The 26613-nt window shown below is 50.5% G+C and overlaps 1 protein-coding gene across 9 annotated transcripts in view; it reads right to left on the minus strand.

The window, feature by feature from the left end:
* The window catches only part of Cttn (cortactin), a 35328-nt gene extending 14683 nt beyond the window's left edge, over window positions 1-20645 (minus strand). For 2 of the 9 annotated variants that reach the window (XM_075972906.1, XM_075972905.1), the window contains exons 1-10: window positions 20323-20425; window positions 16426-16563; window positions 13035-13121; window positions 12414-12487; window positions 10457-10586; window positions 7111-7221; window positions 5784-5838; window positions 4402-4512; window positions 1069-1179; window positions 498-608 (exon numbers count right to left, since the gene is read on the minus strand). In XM_075972906.1, coding sequence (XP_075829021.1) covers window positions 498-608; window positions 1069-1179; window positions 4402-4512; window positions 5784-5838; window positions 7111-7221; window positions 10457-10586; window positions 12414-12487; window positions 13035-13121; window positions 16426-16563; window positions 20323-20409 — 1015 coding nt within the window. In that variant the 5' untranslated portion in view covers window positions 20410-20425. Of the gene's footprint in view, window positions 1-497; window positions 609-1068; window positions 1180-4401; window positions 4513-5783; window positions 5839-7110; window positions 7222-10456; window positions 10587-12413; window positions 12488-13034; window positions 13122-16425; window positions 16564-18915; window positions 18936-20322 lie in introns of those variants that run through there. The other 7 variants (XM_075972911.1, XM_075972908.1, XM_075972909.1 and 4 more) reach the window with 6 other exon arrangements.
* Window positions 20646-26613: the final 5968 nt, after the last annotated feature.

Raw genomic sequence — 26613 nt, forward strand, 5'->3', positions numbered from 1 at the left:
TTACCCTCTTCAAACCAGCTTTCCCTTGGACAAAGTTCCCACTGTGACAAGTCCCCATTAAAAAGGAAGTCTCCATTAGAAAGGAAGTGTGGTAAGGATTGGAGGGGAGAGAGGTTCAGAAGCAGAGAGTCTGTTCAGCACAGACAAAGCCACGGGTTCTATCCCCAGCACCACAGAAAGAAGTGTACCCTCCATAAACCATAGCCCACCTTAAAAAGGTGAACCCAGGAACCCAGAGGGCAAAAGGCCCCTACGGGTGCTACAGGAATCAGGCTCCCCGTGGCTGCAGCACTGGTATGGGGGTGGGGATGGGATCACCTTATCCCCGTCAACTATGGGGACTTCTGGAATTGGGGGAGACATAGACAAATTCACACCATGAAAATGAAATTCAGACAGAAACACGGCTGACGTGAGGCACGTGACCAACCAAGGAATGAACACAAGCTTCCCAAAGGCCCTTGAAGAAAGCTGGGGAGTGGGGCTAGAGGAGGTACCTTTTTGGGACTCATGCAGCTGCGGCTTCTCCTGATGGTCCCAGCCAAGGGCACACTTGTCTTGTCTGTCTGTCTGCACACCAAATTTTCCTCCAAACCCTTTCACATAGTCTACATGCACAACAGAAAGCCATAACCTGACATTACTGCGCAGCCCAGAACAGGGGGAGGAAGCGGGTTTCAGACGCAAGGAGGCACACGTCACTGGACCTGAGCTTCCTCCGGGGAACAGCTGGGATGGGACCCCAGCTGATACCCATCAGAGGCCCTCCTCAAGATAAGCATATCTTAGGAGTACAGTTAAATGAGCAGGGCCAACGCATGCAGCCCTCCAGGCAGTGAGGTCTTGTCACTCACAGGCGGATGTACATGATAGGGACATTGCTATACTAACACTGGGGCTTAGAGCCAAGGATGGAGCTAACGCCTGAGTGCTCACCCAACCACAGGCTGGGACTGGCTGTCTTAGGTTGACCACTTAAAATACTGCAGTGACAGAGGGTTTTCTCTTCTATCCTGGCACTTGTCACTCTGGGAAGGACTGGCTGGAGGGAGATAAAGTGGCAGGTACCTTTCTGGGACTCATGCTTCTCTGTTTTGCCTTGATACTCAAAGCCCACAGCGCTTTTGTCCACCTTATCCTTGTCGATTCCATATTTGCCACCAAAACCTTTGGAATAATCTGAAACAAGAACAGCACCATATAAAACCAGCAACAAAGATGGTCAGAAGGCTAAAGGGTGCCTGCCGCCAAGTCTGAAGGTCTGAGTTCAACCCGGGACCCACATGGTACAAGGAGAAAACCAACTCCTGTAAGTGTTCCTCTGACAGCCACACATGTACACATCCATACATATACACAAAATGAATAAATGTAAAAACTAAACAGCAACAGATTCAATGGGCATGTTATATAGTCTTTAAGAAAGTAAACCATGGACTGTCAAGACTGCTCAGCAGATAAAGGCACTTGCCACTAACCCTGATGGCCTGGGTTCAGTCCCTGGGACTCACGTGGTAAGAGAGAGCCCAAGTGTGGTGGTTTACACCTCTGTCCCAATACTCAGGAGGCTGAGGCAGGAGGACTGCTGGGAATTTGAAGCCAACTTCCAATATACATTGAATTCAAAGTCAGTCGGTATAAAGTGAGACTTTGGGGGGAAAAAAAAGAAGCAAGCAAAGAAATGAATAAAAATCAAAACAGAAGGGGCTGGAGAAACGGCTCATCAGTTAAGAGCACTGGATGCTCTTGCAGAGAAGCAGAGTTCAGTCCCCAGCACCCACGTGGTAGCTCACAACCATCTGGAACTCCAGTTCCTGGGGATCTGATGTCCTCTTCTAGGATCTGCAGGTACCTGCACTCATGTGTCATACACACAGATACACACTCATCCATATCTTAAAAGGAATGAAGGAAGGAAGGACCGACCCATATCGTGACTCAAAACTATGTAACTCTAGTTCCAGGGCATCCAACACCTTCTTCTGGCTTCACAGGTACCAGTCACACATGTGGAGATAATCAGACATATATGCAAGCAAAACACTCATACACATAAAAAAATTAAGTGTACTTAAAAAAAATCTTTAAAGAAAAAACAGAACACATGTGGAGAACATTCTAGAAACCCAGGCTCTAACAAGGTCATATGATATGTCACTCTTGCATTATCATGGCATGACTTCCTACAGGTACTTAGAAGTCCTAGGCAACCTATGGCTGTGTGCCACAGCCAGCCGGAAGTACAATCAACCTCTGCTTGGAGTCAGGACTGGACTTCCCAGAATCCTCAGCCTATACTGCCTGAGTCTGAGTCTGGCCCCAGGGAAGGGAAGTCCAATGGTCTAATGAAGTAGCAGCTGCACACTCCCCCAGGGAAGAGCCTAAGGAAGGGAGGGAGTGGGCCACAGATACCCGGCCCCAGACACACTCAATCTTCCCAAGGGGCAGGGCCAAACCCGTAGGTCCCCGTGGAGGTCAAAAGACAACCTTGAGCCGGGCGATGGTGGCGCACGCCTTTAATCCCAGCACTCGGGAGGCAGAGGTAGGCGGATCTCTGTGAGTTCGAGACCAGCCTGGTCTACAGAGCTAGTTCCAGGACAGGCTCCAAAGCCACAGAGAAACCCTATCTCGAAAAACCAAAAAAAAAAAAAAAAAAAAAAAAAAAAAAAAAAAAAAAAAAAAAAAAGACAACCTTGGGTCCTCACCTTTCCTGTGAGCTTTGAGATTCTCCTGTCTCTGCCTCCCATCTCCCAGCAAACAGGGAACACAGACAGTCCTGAATGTGCCTTGCCCATTTTCATGTGAATTCTGGGACTTGCATGCAGGTCCTCATGTTTGCACAGCAGGCACTTTCAGCCACTGAGCTGAGCCCCAGACAGTCTCTTGGGATTTATTGGTGGTGTTTTTGTTTGTTTGTTTATAGAAATCCAAGGCTTCTTTCCAATGTAGGCTCTTGGTTTCTTTTTTGCTTGTTTGCTTTGTTTTGCTTTTTGAGATAAGGTTTCTCTGTGTAGCCCTGGAACTCACTTTGTAGACCAGGATGATCTCAAAGTCAGATCCGCCTGCCTCTGCCTCCTGAGAGCTGGGCTCAAAGGCGTGCACCACCACCACTCAGCTGCTCTTCATTTTCAAATGATGGCAAATATTAAACAGAACTGACGCATGCGGGCACAAAAAACAAATAGCGCAAGGAAGATGGGCTGTGGTTGCAACTTCGGCAAACACATAAACACTGTAAACATGTAGAAACATCTTTACACTGCATGGAAGGGGAAAGCCAAGGTGGCTGTCAGGACCTTTTGGCAGAATTTATCCAAGTTTTAGGGGTTTGGAAGATGTAGAGATCAAACCTAGAGCTTGTGTTCACCCACTAAGCTACACCCATAGGCCTGTCCTTAAATCAATCCAGACTATCCTGGTAAATCTAATCTTTAAGAAAAAATTAGGGGTAGGGAAGGCTGCAAAATAGCTCAGCAGGTACAAGTAAGCATACGGCTTTCACACAAGCCAACACTCAGGAGGCAGAGACAGGAGGATTTCCATGAGCTCCAGACTAGCCTAGTCTATGTAGTGAGTTTCAGGACAGCCAGAGCTGTATGATGGAGACTCTGTCTCAAACAAAGCAAAACACAAAAAAGCGTTTGCCATGCAAGTCTGCCAATCTCAGATCAGTCCCTAAAGCCCACATACAGGATAAGGTGTGACTCCATAAAGTTGTCCTCTGGCATACACACGGATGCAAGCCCCTCGTGCGCGCGCGTACACACACACACAACTAAAACAACCTGTGTGGACTCACACCTGTAATTCCAACATTCAGGAGGCTGGGACAAGACTGGGTCAAGTGTGAAGCTACATGGTGAGTTCCTGGGCTACACAATGAGACCCTGTCTCAAATTATAGAGGCACCAGAGGGTTGGTTCTCGATGCTGGGTCCTTTTCATACAGTTTCTCATGCTGTGGTGACCCCCAACCATAAAACTATTTCATGACTACTTCATAATTGTAATTGTGCTAGTTATCAATTATAATATAAATATCTGACATGTGACCCCTGTAAAGGGCCATTTGACCCCCAAAGGGGTCATGACCCACAGGTTGAGAACCACTGCACCAGAGAGCTGTTCAATGGTTAAGAGCACTGGCTGCTCTTCTAGAGGACATGGCTGCTCACAGCCATCTATAAATGCAGTTCCAGGGGATCCGACAGCCTCTTCTGGCCTCTGCACAAAGTATACATATATAAATAAAGGCAAAACTCCCATATATAGCCATACACATCAAATAAAAATAAATAAATCTAAGGAAAAACATCAGACGATGGAAAGATAAAGGTTCCCGGGAACGAAAGTGAAAGTAGAAACAAACAGGAGTGCACAAAGGAGCCAGGCCCAGCCGCACCTTTCTGGGACTCATGCTTCTCCGTCTTGCCCTGGTAGTCGAAGCCCACGGCACTCTTGTCCACACGGTCAGCTTGCACACCGTATTTGCCACCAAAGCCGCTAGAGTAGTCTGAAGAGACAAAATGGCATCCGCCAAGAGTTGAGACTTCTGAGAGACGCGGTGTCCATTTTAACTGTAAGGGCTGCATCCCTGAGATGACACGGGACAACCTCGAACTTTGTGCAGAGAGAGTTCAGTCGCTTCCCACCACTGCACGCAACTGTTTTATACTGAAGAAAGAATCATCATCCTGGTCTACAGTGAGAGATCCAAGAACCAAAGCAGGGGCCACTGGATAAGGCTGATGTTCCGAGTTCCGTCCCCAACAACAAAAGTGACAATTCACAGTCAGGTGAAGCGCCACACACCTGTCATCCCAGCACTCATGAGGCTGAGGCGGGAGAATTAGGGAATTCAAAGCCAGGCTTTGAAAGGACAACATTATCTTCAACAAAACCAGGGCCCGAACTGGCCTTGCCCTATAGTCAGATTGATGACTTTCTTATATGTCACCATAGAATCTTCATCCAGCAACTGATGGAAACAGAGTGGGAGGAGTGAAAATATGAGCAAAGAGGTCAAGACCATGATGGGTTCACCCACTGAAACAGCTTACCTGCTCTAATAGGAGCTCACCAACTCCATTGGGACAGGGAAGGAAACAGCACAGAACCAAACTAGATGGTCTAAATGTGGGTGACAGTTGTATGGCTGGGGCAGACTGCGGGGCCACTGACAGTGGCACCAGGACTTATCCCTACTGCTTGCACTGATTTTTTGGGAACTCATTCTCTTTGGATGGATCTCTTGCTTAGCCTAGATATAGAAGAAAGGACCTTGGACCTTCCCCAAAACAAAGTGTCTTAAGCTCTCTGAGGAGTGGATAGGGGGTGAGGTGGGGGAGAAGGTGGAGCGAATAGGAGGAGGGGAGGGAATGGGAACTGGGATTGGTATGTAAAATTTAAAAAGATGGTTTAAAACAAAACAAAACAAAACCCTGGGTACTAAAAAGAAATTATTTGCGTTGGTTGCTTTAAAAACAAAAAGGCTCCAGACTCATGTGACATCATGAAAATCAATCAACACTGTCTTTTCCATGTTACAGGGCACAGTTTTGACAATACAGGCCCACGACTCTAGTTTCTGTCTTCGGGGACATTTGCTGTTCATCCTCAGTGCCAAAGAGCGACACTGAAGCTGTCTGCTCCCACTGGAGACAGAGACACAGAGCTCCGTGTGTGCCAACAGCAGGACACACCCTCTAACAGTCGGATGGCCCGGGAACCCAGAGCAGACAGAAGAGGCCTTCCTGCTGCTCCAGTGGCATCAGCACCCCTTACCTTTCTGAGAGGCATGTTTTTCCGTCTTCCCTTGGTACTCAAAGCCTACAGCAGACTGTGGGACAAAAACACAAGGGACAGGTATTTGACAAGTCACCAAGATGACCCATCTGAACTCACGAACACAGAAAACAAAGTTTTCAGTAATGTTGGTTTGGGGAAAGTGTGTGTGCCCACGCATGTCCAGAGGCCAGAGGAAGATGTCGGTAGCCTGCTCTATCATTGTCAGCCTTGTTCCCTTGAGACAGGGTCTCTAACGGAACCTTGAGCTAGACTGGCACGTCAACCAGTTCCAGAAATCCTCATGTTCCCCCCCTCCCCACCCCAACACCGAACCTGGCTTATGTGGGTGTGCTGTGATCCAAACACAGGTTCTCAAGCTTGCACAGTGACATCTGAGCCATCGCCCCAGCCTCATGTGCTGGGCTTTTTGTTTGTCAATACAGGGTTTCACTCTGGCCCAGGCTGACTCTGAACTCGTGGCAATTTTCCTGTCTCCACCTCTCAGTGCTGGGAATACAGGTGTGAGCCAGGCTTATACAATGTTAATTTTTGACCTTAAGTTTCCCAGGCAAAGAACAGATGCAATCATCACTACCCAAGTCTGTGTGTGCAGTTCCCCTCCTAGCCCCTGCAGGCTCCCAGCACCAGCCTGACTGACTTATTCCAAGCACAGCATGCTGATCTGGAATTAATTCCCCTGCCACACAGACTTCCCAAACAAGCTTTACTGAGAACATTAACAAGATGGCAGGCCTGCCGTGGGACCTTATGGTGGCCGGTCCTCAGCACAACCCGGAGCTGGGATTCTGCACCTCCCCCACTTCAGACACACAGTCAGACCTTGCTACTGTGCCACAAAGCCAGGACTCACGCTGAAAGTGGTGTGCTTCCCGTGCCACTGACAGCCCCCGGCTGGAGAATCACAACAGTCTCAGGCTTACCACAGAGCCTCTAGACACTAAGACCACAGCTCAGCAAACCTCACTCTGAGGAGGGCTCTGCCTGTCACTCACATCTACCCGGGGAGACAATGAGAAAGGTCCCTAATGGCCAAGCACAGCTGACTCACTAGGCACACGGGGGGGGGACCGCAGCAAATATACTGAGGCCTGCCTTTCATGTCACTGTCTGTTCCCCACTGGACAGCTGGCACCTCTCATGTGGCCAGCATCAGAGAGGTTTGTGAGTTCTTATCTGGACACCCTTCTGCATTCCCACTGGGCCAGTGGGCACCTGTGAACTGCCGCACTGGTCCAAAAAGGCAGCCTCAACAGCAGCCTGTAGCTGTGGCAGGGAGCCTGCAGCCCCTGGCCCTGTCACTCACCTGATCCACCCTGTCCATCTGGACACCAAACTTGCCTCCAAAGCCTCGGACTGAGTCCACTTGTGAGCAATGCTTGGAAAGTTTTGACTGGTACTCGTGGCCAACGGCTGACTAGAACCAAGAACAAAGACGCGGCATTATGCACCCGTGCCCCGTGTGGCACAGCAACCCCACTCCCCCGCTCTGTGGCTGCCACTACTCTGTCAGGGCCTTTGCCCTTGGGGCCCTGAATCCCAGGACATAGACTTGAACTGGCTGAGCTTCTACTGGGCACCCCAAACTTTTGGAGATCCTCCAGGCTAGCACCCCTGACTGCAGACAGGAACTTCGGACAGAACCAGGTAAAAACAAAGGACAGAGCTTGCAGTACACAACGGAAGAGCCATTTCCATCAGCCACTCTCTCAGTGTGTGGTGTTTTCACAGGCTGTGACCCCAAGAGTCAAGGGCACACACTTTGTGATCGTGCTGAAGCAGACATGGGTCCTTCAGTGACACATTCCACACACCCTCACATGCAGACCACACAGACAAGAGCCAAGTTACCTCACACCAGCCCCACCAAAAGAAGCAGGTTCCCCAGGGCCTCCTGTTCAAGGCTACAGACCCACCAACAGGCGAAAAAGGTGTGCCCACCTGCTAGCAGACCCCACCCCGGCCCTGCATGAACAGTGCTCTAATGTCCATGCTGTCACCCCGTCAGTGATGCCACTGCCCAGCACAGCAGTCCTGCGGCCTTTCCTCTGGGTAGACAATGCCTGTGCGCCTCAGAACCTGTCTTCTTGGCCCTCCTGGCAACACAGAACTCTAACTCTGACTGCCCTACAGGGAGAGTCAGTCCTGTGCACCACAGACCTCCCTTGGTTGGCCAACTGTTCAGTTTGACCCTGAACTCGGGCTGTGTGCTACATATAGCCGACCTCAATGCCCCTCTTCATGAAGGTCGCTGAGGTTGATGATACACAGAACATACAAAGAAAGCCTTGACTGAATGACTTGTCTCCTTCCAGGCTTAGCTGCGGTCAGCAGCTGATGGCAGACCACAAGCCACAGCCTGTGAACCCCACATGGCACAATGGCTTGCCGCAGCCTCAAGGCTCACTCAGAAACTGTCAGCAAAAGACCAAAGGGCGGCAGCCATGCCAAAGACATTTCCCAGCAGGATTGTCCAAGAGAAAAGGGGCTGAAGTGACAGCTGGCTCTGGCTCCGGCCCTGACTGAATGTGTGCTCAGTGGCTTTGGTCTCATATTGGCAGGCCAGTCACCTGATCCCTAAAGGAACCCAGGGGCTTGGGTCCTGGCTCCTCACAGGTGTGTGCTGCCTGGCTGAGCCTGGCTGGAGAAGTCTGTGGGCCTCATCTTTCTTTCCATCTCTGGAGAAGACGAGCTATGAATAGCTTAGCATTCATCTTCAGGTTTCTGACAACAGGTTACTCTCAAGGGTTCGTATGAGCCAAGGGCTAACCTCTCCTCAATGCACAGGGCCTGGGGAGGGGAGGCAACAAGTTGGAACCCCAGTGCCCCAGGCTAATGTCACAATGCTTGAGTTACTGGTCAGTATCCAGCCAAGGTGAACTAAAGATTCTAGCGGTCTGGAGTCCATGAGCCGCCTGGGCACTGACAACAGTTAGTGGGCACTGACAACAGTCAGTCACAGATATTTACAACACACCATACCCAGCACACAAGACCCGCCAGGCACAAGGTGAGGGGAGTGAGTCTAGCGGAAGCCCAGAAGGATGTGCCTCCCCAAAATGACAGCACAGGACAGCAATGAGAAGCCATCGAGGGAAACAGAGGCCATGACAGGTGGGCACAAAGGGTAAAGGAAGGACCAGGCTTGATGAGGCCCGAGATCTGAGCCAAAGGAGGCCAATCCCTCACAGCACAGAACCAAAGAGCAACATTCCCAGCATTAAGCTTGCCCTCGGTAAACTAAGATTCCCAGACTGCCACTCTAGGTCTCTTCGCTGTGTTCTCTGCATCTGACTGAGCCTGAACAGGCAAAGTCTCCACACTGCTCATGTCAGGACCATCCATCCCTGTGTCAGCAAGGCTGCAGACAGCCAACAACACATCTCCGTCCTACAGAGGGCATCTGGTCAGAATGTTGCTCCAGAATAGCCCTGGCTGTGGTGGTTTGAATAAGAATGGCCCCCATTCTATTTGAATGCTTAGGGAGTGGCACTGGTAGGTGTGGCCTTGTTGGAGGAAGTGTGTCACTGGGCGTGGACTTTGACGGTTCAAATGCTCAAGCCTGGCCCCACTGTCACTCTCTCTGCCTACTGCCTATGGATCGGGATGTAGAAGTCTCAGTTACTCTCCAGCACCGTCTGCCTGCATGCCACCATGTTCCCCACCATGACAATAATGGACCAAACCTCTAAACTGTAAGTCATCCCCAATTACTGTTTTCCTTTATAAGAATTGTGTCTCTTCATGACAACTGAAACCCTAAGACACTGTCCATGGTTGGAGTGCCCTCAGGCTTACCCGCCCATTCCTCTGGTGGGCAGTGGCCTCTCACTGAGATGTGGCCGTGGCCCTCTATGCCTAGCACAGCTGAATACAACCCATGTGTGAGGAGTCAGCCGTCAGGATGGGCAGCAGCTGAGTCTCTCCTCCACATCTATCCAGCGGCAGCACTGTCTGCCCAGCAGAACCACCTCACACTGCTCACTCAGGCTTCACCCTCAGCACAGCATCAAAGTGTGAAAGCCTGCATTCCGGGAGACATGCCCACATACTGGAGCCTTCTCTCTGGAAAAACCAGCCTGCCTAGAGTGAGCCCCAGAGCGGGCCCCACTCCCTCGTCTTGGGGGAATAATGGAAACATGGCCCCAAACTGATGGCTTAGACAGCAGCTGCCTGTGGTATCTGCTCCTCAGTCGGAACCCACCGATGTCACTCCCAGGGGCTCAGCCACAGCTGCCGGATAGTTTGTATCCTCCCCAGCCTGGCTGCAGAGTGGCTCACAAATGCAGGACATAAGGCAGGAGTCAGTGGACTCCACACACGCAATGTGAGCAAAGGGCCTGAGAGCTGACCTCATGCTGTGGATGGCCATCTCAACCACAAGCAGTGACCATGACATCTGTGGGCTGGATGCTTCTGGGCTCTGTCCCGCTCACAAATCTACTCCAGAGAGCCGTCTACACATCAGCCGCTGGCCAGAGCCTCTGACAATTTGAAAAAGGGCTTCTAGAAACACAGAAGAGCTTCACGAGTGGGCAGCCTCTAGAGGACCCCCAGAGCACCCTCACCCTCAGCAACCCGACTCCACGCTGTGACTCAGAAAAGTGTGACTGCCATCCACACTGTCCCCATGCAGGCCAGCAGCCACTTACTTTGTCCATCCTATCCTGCTCCACGCCGAACTTCCCTCCATAGCCGTGGGAAGCCTTGGGTCCTGTTTCCAGCTCCTTCTCCTTGAGGGTCTGGTGCTCTTGAAAGACATTCTCTCGCAGCTTGTGGATGCTGGAAGGGAGAGGAAGCAGGACATTAGGGTACAGGCTTGCAGCTTACCCGCCAGCGGGACACGCGGGACAAGCACGGGTAGTGATGTCCTTGTGAGTCTGCAGGGTTTTCTCACTGAGCTGCTGCCCTGTCTTTTCAACATGCCTGCCTCCATGGCTCTGCCACAGCTTGCATGAGGGAGGAGCACAGATCTAAATCCACACAGGACCATGCAGCTGGCTTTAGGTGCAGCGATTCTGCATCTGAGCTTTGAGCTCTGCAAATGCCACCCACAGGGACCCTTCTCCAAACCCCCAGAGTAATCAGAAGCAGAAGCTGGCTATTAGCATTTTGGCAACTTGATACAAGCTAGAGTCATCTCAGAAGAGGAAATCTCAACTGAGAAAATGCCATCAGACTGACCACAGGGTATTTCCTTGATGTCCACTGGGGGGAGTGCTACCCCTGGGCCAGTGGTCTTGAGTGGTATTAGAAAGCAGTTAAGCAAGTCATAAGAAGCAGGCCGGTAAGGAGCCTTTCTCCACAGCCTCTGCTTCATTCACTTCCTGCCCCGACTCCCACTTAAAAGCTGTAGGGTGAAATAAACCCTTTCCTCCCCAAGCTACATTTGGTAATGGTGTTCACAGCAGTGCAGAATAGACTCAGACAAGGAACAATGGCAACACAGTCAGAAGACAGTCAGAACCTGGCTGCCCAGAAGCAGCTGTCACTGAGACACTGAGTGAACACAGGGCCTTTCTAACGGGAGACACGAAGCCCAAAGCTCTGCATGTGCCAGCAGGCCCAAGAGTGTGACAGAACAGACTCCAGGTCTGGACCCACCAACCCCTGATGAATGACAAAAGAGAAACACCACCCCAACAACTTGAGAAGGATCATGGGATACCCACATGTCTCCTGTCCATCCCCTCCCCCTGTCTTAATCCATCCAAAGAGCCTCACAGATCTTCCCATTCACCCTCCTCATGTGTTCTCGATCATGGGGATAGAGACCCACAGGCACGGTGGCCCAGATTCCTGCTCACGTCTCATACCACACCCTCTCTGATAGACCACAGGCCCTTTGTCCCACCTGTGAAACTCCCCTACACTACGGAAACTTGAAGGCCCCTTTTGTAGGAGGCGTGGGCACCCTACACTCAGGTCCAGGGAGCCACTGTGAGAATGGATAGCACGAGCCTGGAGGGTGAGACCAACAGGGAAACTCAGCAGGATTCTATCTCACAGAGATAGACAGAAATAACAACTAACATCCTACAAGCCACCGCTCAGACACAGACCTCTTCTGGGCACCTAACCGAATGTTCAGAGGCAAAGATACAGTAGCCAAAATAGCAAAGCGGGCACAGCGGATGTATTCTGAACCCTGTGGGGCCTAAAACACCATCTGGGTGTCTGCAGAGGGTCTGTCCGCCCTCCTTAGCAAGGGTGCAAGCTGCTGTAGAGCTGGCATTTCAGAAGGTGCAGGGTCAGACTCCACGGCATGGCGCATTTCACGCTGTATCAACCACTAAATTCTATAACGCACGACAACTCACAGACAATGATCCAAATGAAGGGGTGGTTGGGGCCCAAGTTACTCAAAGCCATCTCACACCCTCCAAAGCTGCCACTTGGAGCAAACAGCTCCCAATACCGTGTTCTGTATTAGAAAACATGATTTATAAAAGCTAGGCCTCATGCCCATCGTTTGTGTGCACCTGAGACCTGAGGCCCACAGACGCCATGAGCCCCTGTAACGAGCATCACCTAGAGAAGCAAGGCGAGGCTGCTCTTATCTCCCTACAGAGGGGGCGTGCGGGAGAGCGGGGTGTCACAGGTACTTACTTGATGTGTTCCTGGTGCCCCGATCCCTGCACGGTTTTGGCGCCCCATCTTTGCTCCTTTTCACTCACATCGTTCTGCAAAGAAAAGTAATTAGCACATCCTAAGCCCTAACTAGTATACCCTGTACCCTAACTAGTATATACCTGTATCCTAACTAGTATATCCCCACCCTAGAGAAGTAACTGGCACATCCCAAACCCTAACTAGTATACCCTGTACCCTAACTAGTATATCCCCACCCTAGAGAAGTAACTGGCACATCCCAAACCCTAACTAGTATACCCTGTACCCTAACTAGTATATCCCCACCCTGGAAAAGCAGCATATCCCATGACCTAACTAGCATATCCCTATACCCTAACTAGTATAACCCCACCTTGGAAAAGTAAGTAGTACATCCCATGCCCTAACTAGTACATGCCCTGAGACCTAATTAGTACACTCTGCACCCTAAGTCATTTACCACGTGTCTCAATTAGTATATCCCACATCCTTACCAGTACACCAAGGTCTAACTTGTATACCCCATGCCCTGGAGGAAATAAACCTGCTCAGTGCAGGGCCAGGCTGGGAACCTCAGTGGCAAATGCCCAGGAAGGCAGAGCTGGTGGTGACTCCTACCACAAAATCAGGGTCAGTCTCCCAGTCATCGGCTCCCCCATCGTCCTGGGTGATAGACACGGCGTGGCCTGCAGAAGCTTTCCACATCTAAAAGAGCAGCAAAGAGTCACCTGGGAGGGTGACCCAGGACCCCACAGAAGCCCTGACCCAAACCCTCAGAAGACCACATCCCCCGGAGGGCAGTCACTGAACTCAAGAACTCCTGAAGGAATCAAAGCTTCATATTAAGAGTTCTGAAAGAGGAGCTTGGTAGACAGCTCCATCCAATGCTTCCCTTGGCATCCATGTCAAAAATCTGGATGTGTCATGGGGTATTCAATATTCAGGCATCTATACTGGGCTGCCCTTGGGTCCTGACAGGAGACATCCTCAGCTGCAGCCACTAAGAGCGCCTCCTGTGCACGTTCACTATGTTCCTGTTAAAAGAGGTGGGCCTTACCCACCTCTACTCTCTTTGTCTGTCTGTCTGTCTGTCTGCCCCTCTTCTCTTCTGCAACTCCTGTCACCAGTGGCCGGTCTCTCCCCCTTTACCATTCCCCCAATAGCGGCCCTCCTACGTGAGCCTTGTCACATGGTGTCTTTCTCTCTTGTGCTGTTTTTTAAATTACAACAGTAACCCTAGTGCTGGGGAGGTAGAGACAGGAGGACCCATAGGGCCAGGTTAGCTTACTTAGTGAGTACTAGACCAATAAGAACCCGACTCAAAAAAACAAGGCTGGGATTGGAGGGATTGTTTAGAGGTTAAGAGCACTTGTTCTTTCCAGAAACCAAGGTTCAGTCCCAGCACCCACATGATAGCTTACAGCTGTCTGTAACTCCAGCCCCAGGGGATCTGACTCCTTCTTCTAGCCTCTATAGGCAATGCTCACATGTAGTGCACACGCACACACGCACACATACACACACTTAAAATACAAAGGTGAAAGAGGGGTGTGATGGCTCACACTAATAATTCGAACACTAGATAGGCTGAGGCAGGAGGACTGCCACAAGTTTAAGATCAGACCAGGCTGAGCTACGGAGTGAGGCCTATTTCAAATCAACGAAGTGGGTGTACATGTTCTCCATCAGTGAGCACCCTAATCTTCGGTGGCTGTACTCCAGAGGCAGCACCACCAGGGGCCATGCAAGTCTGGTATCCCCGAAGTATCATTCCTGGTAAATGTCATGTAATGTTTATTTTATCACAACTTTAAGATTATTTTGGCCCCTAGGACTATGATGGCTGTCTTAATCTGGATGACCAAATCCAATAAGGCCTTGAGCAGCTTAGCTGAGGGCAGATTAGCCATCTACTGGGGAGCATAGACCACGCAGCACCGCCTTACATAGAGCAGAGGTTGCTATTAGCCATTAAACCCTGTGCACAAGAATGCTCCAAACATGACTTACTTTTGAGAAATTTTGTTTTTGTTTTTCCATGTTTTTGTGAGTGCACACGTGTGTCCTTCATCACTCTTCCACCTTATTCATTGAGTCAGGGTCTCTCACTGAGAAGGCTCAGCAGCCAGTTTACTCTGGGGATCTCCCACCTCTGCCTTCTGAGAGTGGGATTACAGGCAGGCCACGGAGCCCACCTGTCATTTACATGGGTTCTGAGGACCCTCACACTTGTGTGGTAGATGCTTTAATCACTGAGCCACCTCCCCAGCCCTTGACAGAACCTTAGAGAACATCGAGAGCCAAGACCACCGCACACATTCTCTTCCTCCACGCTCCAGGTCCCAGGAATCGTCGTATTTAAGCTATCAGGTTTGGCAGCAAGCACTTACCCGCTGAGCCAATTTGCTGTCCCCCCCCCCCCCATTTTGGGGACAGTATCTCTTCACAGAACCAGAACCCAGAGCTTGCCAGCTGGCCATCACACTCTAGGGATCTGCCTGTTGCTGCACCAGCACTTCACAGATGTGTGCCCTGTGCCCGGCTTTGACTTGGGTTCTGGGGATTCAAGCTCAGATCCTTATGCTTGCATGGCAAACACATTACCCACTGAGCCGTCTTCCCAGGCCCCAGCACGAGATTTCTGCTGAGAGCTGCCGTGCGGTATACAGCAGGTGACAATTAGCGTTCAGCAGGTCCACCCATCAGACACACGATTCCCTGGAGGGGAACCCCACCTGGTGAGACTGTGGGGTCACTGGCTGTGGAAGCCAGTTGTTCCTGTCTATAATTTCTCTCATGAGTCACTTCCTTTCTTCCCTAAGAACTTCATTTCTTCCCGAGTAAGAGTTTTGGGGTCTGTTCCCACTGCTTATGTTTCTCTTGTGAAAATATTGCATCCCCTAGGCACACAGATAGCTGTGGATGGTCAGAAGGATGATTTCTGTAACTGTATAATTCTGATGAATAGAAATAATATCAGGATATCTTACATTACTCAGACTGAGACAGGATTCTCAGTCACAAAGACTGCCTTTTACACAGACAGCTAACTTTAGACTTCAGAGCAGATTCAAAGCAGGCTGGTTGCCTCTGGAAACAATATCTGGTTGCCCCTAGAGACAAATCCACAAGGTCATTTTCCCAGGTGCTATTCAGTGCCAATTCAAGGTCAAAAGTTAGAAGAAACTTTCCACACAGCTCCCTGCAGCAATGGACATTTCCTTCTGCTGTTTCCCCAACCTCAAGGCTCAGCCGATTATTTACTGTCTGGGAACCCTCACCAACTTAGAGCTACGTGTAAGGCCCTGGTTGCTCACTGGTCGGTCGTTGTGACATCCCTAGCCTAAGAGAAACTACGTGACTTATCTTGGATTTTAAGAATGGGTTGAGCACTGAAAATGTAACTTAAGAGTTGTCCAGAGTTTGGCTGTGACGGGGGAGAGGCAGCAGAGAGGGATGGCAAGGCAGAGAGTGAAGGAGCAGCCAAGAAAAGAGAGCAATGGTGGAGCAGAGAGAGAAGGAGTGAGCAAGAGATTATTCAAGATTTTTTCAAGATAAAGTAAAGCCGGGCGATGGTGGCGCACGCCTTTAATCCCAGCACTCGGGAGGCAGAAGTAGGCGGATCTCTGTGAGTTCGAGACCAGCCTGGTCTACAGAGCTAGTTCCAGGACAGGCTCCAAAGCCACAGAGAAACCCTGTCTCGAAAAACCAAAAAAAAAAAAAAAAAAAAAAAACAAGATAAAGTAAAAAAAAAGTTACCATCACAAAAGGTCTGTGTTCCTTTTCTCCCCACCCCAGATAGAAAAAGTCTAACCTTTAGACAGATAAGGATTTTTCCTAAGCTATCTCCGCCTTCATGGATTTTCTTATTTACCCTGGTTCTGACTGGGGGCTGGTCCCCTTAAGTCAGCTTTAGAGTTCTTTGAAAAGGTTATTGCTGTTTCCCACACCCCCCCGCCCCCACCCCCAGTCTCTTTCTACATGGTCAGGAAGAGAGCCCTACCCATACCTGACCCAGGAGAAAGCACACTGGAGCCTTCACAAGACACAAACCTTCCTTTTGTGCTGCGAGGGGCAGCTCACAGTCTATCCGAATCCAAGGAATCCAGGGAGAAATGTGCTGGCATCTGTGACGATCAGCAACCGCCTGTGAAGAGAGGACTGGAGGCTCAGAACGGCTGTGCTGAGCTCTCTGGGCAACACCCCCCTGTGGGGCGCTTTTAGAGAACCACCAAGTCCCCAGTACACAGAGTGCACACAACATCGGCAGACAGGAAAACTGGTTTCTCACTAATCAGAGGTCTCAGCCCACAGGAACCAGGGGACTTGGCAGATTCAAAAACCCACACCCACCCTACACGCCCCTGAATACAATTGGAGATCGCAGCCTCCATGGCCAGCTCGTGCCCTGCTTGCTGTAAAGCTGAAATATTTTGTTTCTTGTCCACTCTAACTTATGAAGGTGGAAAGAAACGAAACTCTGTCACTGTGTTTACAGACAGTAACAGAAGTCCGGCCAGGTGGCACATGCCTGTGACCCCAGCTACTGCAAAGAGCCAGGCCAGCACAAACCACAGAAAGAGAGCCTGTCTCAAAAAGCCAAACTGAGGAGCCAGCACAAAGGAGCATACCTGTGACCCCAGGGCTGGGGGGTAAAGGTAGGAGGAGCAGGAGTTTCTATCAGTCTCATCCTTAGCCAGCCTGGGCTACACACACACACACACACACACACACACACTGCCATGGCTCAGCAGATAAAAGTGCTTGCTCTACAAGCCTGATGACCTGTGTTTGAGCCCAGAACGTGTGTGAAAAGCCAGATACGCAGTCAGTGAGGGGCAATACTATGGTTGAGCCAGGGTCTCACACTCAACAAACACTCTGCCACCAAACTATGCCCCAGCCACACACTCAGTGTTCTCACTCAACTTTATGATCATGAAAACAACCAGTTGAAAAGAAGCTTATGCAATTTTTGGGTCTAAGTAAGGCCTCACTGCCCCACCTCACACATGAAACCACGAGAAGAATGTGATTGTTCTGACTGGAATTTGCTGATAAAGTCTCAGATGTTACATCAAGAACACAAGGAAGGACATAAAAATACAACAGATACACTGGGCAGAAGCCTGGGTGTGTGTGTCTGTCTGTCTGCCTTTATGTGTCTGCATACATGCATGTATCTGTGTCCACATGTGTCTCTGAGCACACTTGTGGAAGTCAATAATCTGAATTGTTCCTTCTATTATGTTGGTCCCAGAGACTGAACACAGGTTGTCAGGCTCAGTGGCAAGTGCCCTTTACCCTCTGAGCCTTTTCATCTAAATCACAACACCCAAGAGGCCAAGGCAGGAGGATGGCTGCAGGCTCGAGGCCAGGCTGATCTATATAGTGACTTCCAGGCCAATCAAAGCTAGAGAGATCTATCTCAACTGAATCCCAGCTACCACCAAAAAGGGAGTAGGAAAGAGTGACAGGAGGGAGGGACAGACAGATAAGACAGGACAGACTCTAGCTTTGTTTGCGGGGCCGAGCTGGCCAGAACTCCTTGGGCTCAAGGTCCTTCTGTCCCAGCATTCCCAGCCGCTGGGACCATAGGCATGCCCATTCTATATAGCTCTCTGAGAAAACCAAAACTGCTTGTGGGGATGGCTGCACAACTCTGAACGTACAATCATCACTGAACCCTTTAGCTCAGTGACCATGTGGAGTAAACTGTACTTCAATAAAGTAGATACAAAAAAAAAAGATTCAAACAATAGACGAAGCCACTGCAAAGGCCACGTACAAAGACAGGGAAAGCCACTGCACAGCCAGCACAGAGCTCAACCAGAAGGGACCCAGTCACAGGATGAAGGAATCCTCCATCCTGAGAGCCTGAACCTGATATCTACAGCATGGCAGAGCAAAGACAATAGGAAAGTGGCTAGGGCCAGGAGCAGTCATGGAGATACCAACCACCCCACCCCCAGTGCCTAGTGAGGCCAGCAAAAGCAGGCCACGGAGAGTGGGCTAGCCTGTGCAGGGACACCACCAAGAGACAAGCTGGTAGGCAAACAGGACCATGCCCAGGACACAGAACAGGGAGGTAAGGGCGCTAGGATAACGCTGAGTTCCACCAGGTGCCGTCCCAACTAACAGGACGAAGATCTGAAGGGCCAATTACATCTCCTGGCATTTACAAGGTGTTAGAGGTACCACTGTCACAAAGCCTCAATTAAAGGTCTGCTCTCGGGCTGGGGCTGCAGCTGGGTAGAGAAGTTGTCTAGCGAGGCCCAGGGTTCAATGCCAACAGAAGAGGAAGCATCGAGGGAAAGGCTCTATGGGGGAAGATGCTCTAGCGGAGGCTCCTTTTCTAGTTCCCAGGGAGCTAGTACCAGCTCTGCATTCTGTCTGAAGTTCCCACTTAAAGCTGCTTCCCTCCTTGGAATTTCTGGTAAAAACCCTCTCAGCCAAAGAGAGAAGCAGTGTTGACTCAGGGCCTGAACTGGTGACTCACTCTGGGTGAGGCATCGGTGCTGAGGCGGGTCCTCAGATTCACAGTGGCCTGGCCCCTGGTGGACAGGAGGGCTGTATGTGCTGACCGTGAGGGCCTACTGAATGGGGAGGAAATGCTGGATCGATCAGGCTACTGATATGGCTCAGGGCAGACTGGGTACAAAATGGAATCCCTTCTCCCTGGCTGGAAGATCCCACCCCTCACACAGACCAAAAGGAAACAGGGGGAAAGACCGGGCCCAACCACCGATGCAGTGACTGGGCATACACCCAGGAGGAGGGGCAGCTGGATTCCAGGCTCCCTAGCTCCAGGATGCAAGCTAGCAGCTTGGATTTCCACTGACCCCATTGCAAATTTCACTCAAGTGTCCAGGCCAGTCCCCTGATGCTGGCCTCCCAGCACAGCCCAGAGGGCTGGACCCCAATCCTCCTAGGCCCTGGAACACTAGCTTCCCACCCTGCCTACTTCCCAAAGGCCCTCAGACACTCATAATTTCACTGGATTCTGGAACTTCAGGCTCTCCAGGCCCAACAACTTCCCCCAGGCCCTCACCATTCCATTAGATTCTACAACCAAAGTCTCCCCACCCCCACCAGCTTCTCCCAGCCCTCAGGGTTCCATTCCGTTCCTAGATCCAGGTACTCTGACTCCCCAGACCCCTAACTATGCACTCTGACCCAGAACACCCCAAGCTGGTTTCGCACCTCACCTCTAGATCCTGGGATCCTGCCCGGGAACCCCACCCCTTCCTTTAAGCCCAGGAATCCTAGAGCAAACGCCCCGCCCCCTCAGAGCCCGGGCCACTCTGCACCCTGGCTACTCCACGGATGACCGAATAGCCCAGCACAGGAGTCCTAAACCTCGGACCCGACCCCATCCCGACCCTGCAGCCAGGGGCTTTGAGCCTCCAATCCTGACCCTGCACTCCGACCCCCGATCCCAGCTCCGCACCCCAACCTCCCGATTTTGGCCCCACACCGCGAAACCCGGGTCTTGGCCATGACCCCGATCCCCCGATCCTAGCCTTATACCTCGACACCCAATCCCAGCCCTGCACCCCGAGACCTGATCACTGCAATACACCCCGGAGCCCGACCCCCGATCCCGGACCCGACCCCCAAGCCACAATCCCGGCCCCACAGAGCGAACCCTCGGTCCTGGTCCTGAAACCTGGCTCCTGGATCCCGGTCCTGCACCCTGAGGCCCTGATCCTTGGATCCTGGCCCTGTACCCCTGGGCCTCAACCCCTGCCCCGCACTCCGATCCCTGACCCGGGTCCCGGCCCCGACCCCTAGTCCCGGCCCCACATTCCGACCCCCGTGTCCAGGCCCTGCACCCTGACAACCCATCCCACCCCCCTGTCGCCCCTTCCGCAGCTCTCTAGGACACCCATCCCCCCCCACTCACCGCGCCAGCCAGGTCCGCCAGGATCCCGCCGCGCCCCGCCGCTCCCAGCGCCTGCTCACTTCCGGTTCCGTGGGGGCGGAGCTGCATCCGGGGCCACGCAAGACCCCGCCCCGTACCAGGCAAACCACGCCCCGTGTTCCTATCCCTTTTCCCAGATCCTGGAAGCAAGCCTCTGAGATGCTGCTGGGATGCCAGTCAACTAAAGGGAGCTGACTTAGAAACACCTGTCTTCCCCTGTCCAACACATTTACCCTCCGCCTACCTCTCAGCCATACATCCATGCATCTACCCATCCACCACCGTGCAGCTCTCCACCCATGCATGCGTCTGCACAGCATCATCCACTCACCTGTCAATCATCTACCCACCCATCCAGTCTGTCCTTCTGCCCATCTACCATTCACCTACTCATCTACAATCCATCTGTTCTTCCATCCCTCCATCTATCTACAGTTAGGGGTCTCATTGCTGGTATTTAAAAAAGCAAAAACAAAATACTAAAAGAAACTTGGAGAGGAAAAAAGATTATTTGACTCAAATTATAGTCCTTCACTGAAGGAAGTCAGGACAGGAACTCAGGCAGGGCAGGAACTGAAGCAGAGACCATGGAGGAGTGCTTCTTTGGCTTGCTCAACCTGCTTTCCCAAGACCACCTACCCAGGAGTGGCATCACCCCGCCCAGTGGGCTGGGAGCTTCCCTAACGATCATTAACGAAGAAGATGCCCCCACAGACTTGCCCACAGGCCAATCTGACAGAGGCAATTCATCAACTGAGGTTCCCTCTTCCCAGGTGACTCTAGTTTGAGCCAAGTTGACAAAAAAACAACCAATACCACCTATACACCTACCTGTTAACCATCTATCTACCTGTCTGTCCAACTTGACATAGAATCACCTTAAAAAAAAGTCTCAAATGAGGACTTGTCTTACACAGGTTGTTCTGTGGACACGATTGTCTGGACACAGGAGGCCCAGCTCACTGTGCCTGTCCCTAGGCAGATGCTCCTGCACTGCATAACAAAGCTAAATAATACAGCAGGGGCAGATGGATCTCTATCATTTAGAGGCCAGTATAGCCCAGGGACTGACTCTCTCTCTCTCCCTCCTCCCCCCTTTCCCCTTCAGAAGGAAGAAGAGAAGAAGCAAGGAGGTTAGGGATGTAATCCAGTGACAAGAGTGCTTGTCTAGAATGCACAAGGCCCTCCTACCAACACTGGCACTAAAAGGGAGAAAAAAAAAAGCTAACCTGTCAAATTTGAGGGTAGATCAGGAAGGAAACAAGAGATGTCAGGTACCAGAGATTCCATATGCATAGGTATACATATGTAGGTGTGCATTCAAGTGTGTGCGCATACACACAGAAGTCAAAAGACAACTTCTGGCATCTTCCTCAGGATGATCACCCACTTGTTTTGAGGCAGGGTCTCTCACTGGCCTGCAGATCACCCAGTGGACTAAGCTAGCTGGCCAGCAAGCTCCAGGAATCCTCCTGTCTCTGCTTCTTCTCTGGTGCTGGGATTACAAGTGTATACCACTTCACTCACCATCTCCACCTTGGTTCTGAGGATCATGTTCGGGTCCTCATACCTGCACTGCAAACACCGACTGAGCTATCTCCTCAGCATTTGGTTTTAAAATAAAAACATGATCTCATACATTTTGTTACATAAAAACTACAGGCATCATTTATACTAAGAGCCTGAACTGTGCCCAACGGGTGGGGCTCAAAATTAAACTAGAGTCACTCAAGCTAAGTTCCATGTCCTCAAGCTGAAAAGTCAAGAACTCTATCTAAACCAGGAACAATGGTGTTTGCCTGAGTCCCTGTGTTGGGGTAGCTGAGACAAGAAGATGGCTTAAGCCTGGGAACCATGATGAGAGCACACCTCAAAATCAGTTACTTACCCTTCTAAGAAAAGAGGTAACAGCTGGGTGGTGGTGGCCTATGCCACTTGGGAGGCAGAGGCAGGCGGATCTCTGTGAGTTCAAGACCAGCCTGGTCTACAGAGTGAGTTTGAGGACAGGTTCCAAAGCTACAGAGAAACCTTGTCTCAAAAAACAAAACAAAACAAAACACAAAAATAAGAGATAACAGCAAAAAACATAGGTCACTTCCTAGTCCTATAAAAACCCCCTCTTGCTTTGTCACAAAGAAGCAGCTCAGAATAAGTTGTGCAGATAGTTAGGGCTCAGGGAGTAAAAGTGCCTACCATTAAGACTAGCAACTTGAGTTTAATCCCCAGGACTCACATGCTAGTACAATAAGCAGTCTTCTCGGTGTCTTGGTTTCTTCTCTGTCTGGGGTGCAGCACCTCAAAACTACCATCAGAGAGGCAAACAGCAGCCTTTCTCCCCCTCCGCCCCAAAGAACTGCCCATTTGACAGTCAAGTATTCCTATGTTCTAGGCTCATGAAGCAAAGCCAATTAAGATCTGTCAACTAGTGTGTAACTTGTCCCTTCTCACAATTCACAAAATCTGAGGTCAGCAGAACCAGTGCAGTGTCTTCTGGGCATGATGAGACTGCTGTGCTCACGAGCTCACAGCAGTTGCGCTGGCCTGCACAAGATTACACCAGTCAACATTCCAGAATGGAGTGGAGACAGGCAGGTCTCCCATCATCAGCTAAGGAGCTATTGGCAGTTAATGACTGCTGGAGGAGAGAGACTTTTCTTTGATGGTGCAGCTCCTGGTAGGTCGAACAAGCATGCACCCACCCACCCATCTAGCCACACATCTGCAGTCCTCAGTTCATCTGTTCACATTCCCATTGCACACCATTTGGCTTATCGTGTGGGTGCTGGGGATTGAACTCAAGCTCTCAGCTTGTGCTGTAATCACCTCTGGCAGAGCCATCTCCCCAGTCACATAGCTCTTACTTGACTCATTAATGAATAAAATAGTAAGAATGCCAACTTTTCAAAGGAGAAGTGGAAGTAATGGGGATTTGCAACTGTCTGTCTTTGGGGCCAAGCAGCTTGCATCCTCCAAGGCACAGCCCCAGTGAGATAAGACCAGAGATTCCAGGAAGGAGTCCCGGAATGCAGAAGAACAGGAGAGACAGTGCACAGAAGTCTGCGAGCCTCTGAAAGAGCCAACTCTGAAGATACCCAGCCCTTAGCCTTGTGACATTGACGACAGCTCCTGGACCAATTGTGCTCTTAAGGTGTTAAGCCATGGTTGGTGATGGAGGTTTGTGATTCCAGCCTTGGGAAGTCTGGGTAACATAGAAAGGTCCTGGTCAAAACATTAAAACACAGGCCAGACAAGATGGCACACATCTTTAATTTCCTTTTGGAAAGCAGAGGCAAGTGAATCTGAGTTTGAAGCCAGCCTGACCCAAGCAGCAAGTTCCAGGACAGCCGGGACTGTGTAGAAAGACCGTCTTACATACGCACACACACATCCAGAAATGCTGGACTTGTTGTGACTTTTCTTGTGGCAGAAGCCACAGCCCATCCACCACCACCCCTGCCAATAGGTGGTGAAGTATGTGTGACTCCGTAAGACCAGGCTGTCCATCTCATTCCAAGATGACGCTCAAGTGCAAAGGAGCTGGGAAGAATGGATCAGCCCTTATGCCAGAAAACCAATCCTGAGTGGAAATAGTGGCTTTGGAAGCCAGATGTCATGATCCAAGTCTATAAACCAAGCACTCAGGGGGCGCCTCAGCCCCCGCAGAATCCAAGACCAGCCTGCGCTACACAACAAGACCCTATCCCAGAATAAATAAAACACAACTCCAGCATGGTGGCTAAATTTGTAACTAAATTGAAGGCTAACCTGAGCTACCTAAGTCCTGGGCCAGCAAGGTTTACATAGGGAAACTGTCTCAAATAAACAAACAAACAAACAAACAAAACTGAAAAACAGGCCACCTGCTGCTCTTCCAGAAGATCTGGACCCAAGTTCAGTTCTCAGTAGCCACAATAGCAGGCTCACAACTGTCTGTAACTTCAGTTCTAGCTCATGCAACACCCTCTTTGGGCCTCCATTTGAACACACACACACACACACACACACACACACACACACACACACACCTACCTTTCCCTCCCTATTTCCCTCTCTGATTGAAAACAAATCTTTAAAGCTGGGCGGTGGTGGCACACACCTTTAATCCCAACATTCTGGGTGCAGAGGCAGGTGGATCTTTGTGAGTTCAAATCCAGCCTGGTCTACAGTGAGTTCCAGGATAGTCAGGGATACACAGAGAAACCCTGTTTCAAATTAATAAATAAATCCTTAAAACAATAAAACCAAACCAAAACTTTCCGTGTGTGTTGCAGGGAATGGAATTCAAATCCTCATGTCCATGTTAGGCGATTATTCCACCATTTTTGTCATCCTAGCCTAGGTCAGGCAGACTTTACTAACAATAAAAGCCCACAAAGCCAGGCAGAATAGTGCAGTTTATTTTTACAAATGACCTTTATTCCAGCCATCTTTTACGTGCATTGATGTTTTGCATATATGCCTGTGTGAAGGATCCTTTGGAACTGGAGTTACAGACAGTTGTGTCACCTACCTGCCACGTGGGTGCTGGGAACTGAACCCAGATCCTCTGGAAGAGCAGCCAGACATCTTTCCAACTCTGGTAGTGCATACTTTTAAGACCAGCACTCAGGAGGCAGAGGCAGGCAGATCTCTCTGAGTTTAAAGCCAGCCTGGTCTACACAGTGAGTTCTAGGAAGGTATTTATAGAGAAACCATTTTTTAAAAAAAATCCAAACCCATAATTACCTTGAAAGCATCTGCTGGGAAACAGGCTAAGGAAGTTGTGGGTTGTTTTTGTTTACTCCTGTGTTCCTGTGTATGGTTTCAGTGTGATGCACGGGAGTGCTGGTGCCCCCCGGAGGCCAGGAGGTGTCAGGTCTCTCAAGCTGGAGTTGGTTTTAAGCTTTCTGATGTGGGTGCTGGGAACCAAATTTGGGTCCTCTACTGCTGAGGCAGTTCTCCAGCCCCAGGGAAGGGTATTTTCTATCCTAATGTGGTCTTTTTGCTATTCTCTGTGGGCTACAGCAGACCTCCTGGCCTCTAAGAGTCCAGGGAGCCTCCTGTGTCCCATCAAACCCTAGCAGAATTACAGATGTGCACTACTATATTTGGCAAGGTCCTTACTTTTGCTCATTGACACTCTCCCTATGTAAACCTGGCTGGCCCAGAACTTAGGTAGCCCAGGTTAGCCTTCAATTTAGAGTTAGATACCATCCCGGAGTTGTTTTGTTTGTTCTGGGACTTGCGTTGCGCAGGCTGGCCTTGGATTCTGGACAGTCCTGCCTCGGCCTTATGAGTGCTTGACTTTAGACTTGGGCCATCTACTTATTTAACTTTTGAGACAGTTTTTATTGCAGCTCAAAGCTGGCCACGAGCCTGCAATTATGCTCAGCTTCTCTAGTCCTGGGATTACACGTATGCGTCACTGTGGGTGGTTCAATAATGGGAGGGTTCATGTGAGTGACAGCATCAGAATTAGACCAGGGATGCTTGTAGTCCCCATACCCACCATGGGTGACACAGAGCAATGCAGTACTCTTGGAAAGGAAACTGCTACGATTGCTCATTCTATTTCTCAACTATCACCACCAATAAAACCACCAAGGATTCCAGGAACCTTTTTAATGTGTGAATGTTTTGCCTGCACCTATGTCTGTGTACTACTTTGTGTGTCTGTGCTAGTCAAGGCCAGAAGCAGGTATCAGAACCCCTGAACTAGAGTTGGAGGGTTGTGAGCTATCATGTGAGTGCTGGGTATTGAACCCAGGTCTCCGGAAGAGCAGGAGGTGCTTAGGTACCTCTCCAGATGGTACCTGGGAGTTCTGAAGCAGTCATAAAGCTCTGAGACATTTACCCGTCTCCATCACCCTAGTGCTGGGATTACGCAAACACACCACCATGTTCAGCTTTTTTTTTTTTTTTCGAGACAGGGTTTCTCTGTGGTTTTGGAGCCTATCCTGGAACTAGCTCTTGTAGACCAGGCTGGTCTCGAACTCACAGAGATCAGCCTGCCTCTGCCTCCCAAGTGCTGGGATTAAAGGTGTGCGCCACCACCGCCCGGCCATGTTCAGCTTTTTATGTGGGGTCTGGGAACCTAAACTCAGGTCCTTGGGCCTGCAAGACAAGCATTTTACCCACTAAACCATCTCCCTGGCCCCTACAGTCGCCTCAAGCAAGTAAGGGTCAGGTCAGCAGGTAGGTTGTAAACAGGAAGCAGTGCTCACAAATCTGCTGTGCTGGGAGGAGCAGGAGGATCCTAATCTGTATTCGTGCTGAAGGCGGTCAGTCTTGAAG

This window comes from Microtus pennsylvanicus, chromosome 5, assembly GCF_037038515.1.
Source record: "Microtus pennsylvanicus isolate mMicPen1 chromosome 5, mMicPen1.hap1, whole genome shotgun sequence".
Classification (NCBI taxonomy): Eukaryota; Metazoa; Chordata; class Mammalia; order Rodentia; family Cricetidae; genus Microtus; species Microtus pennsylvanicus.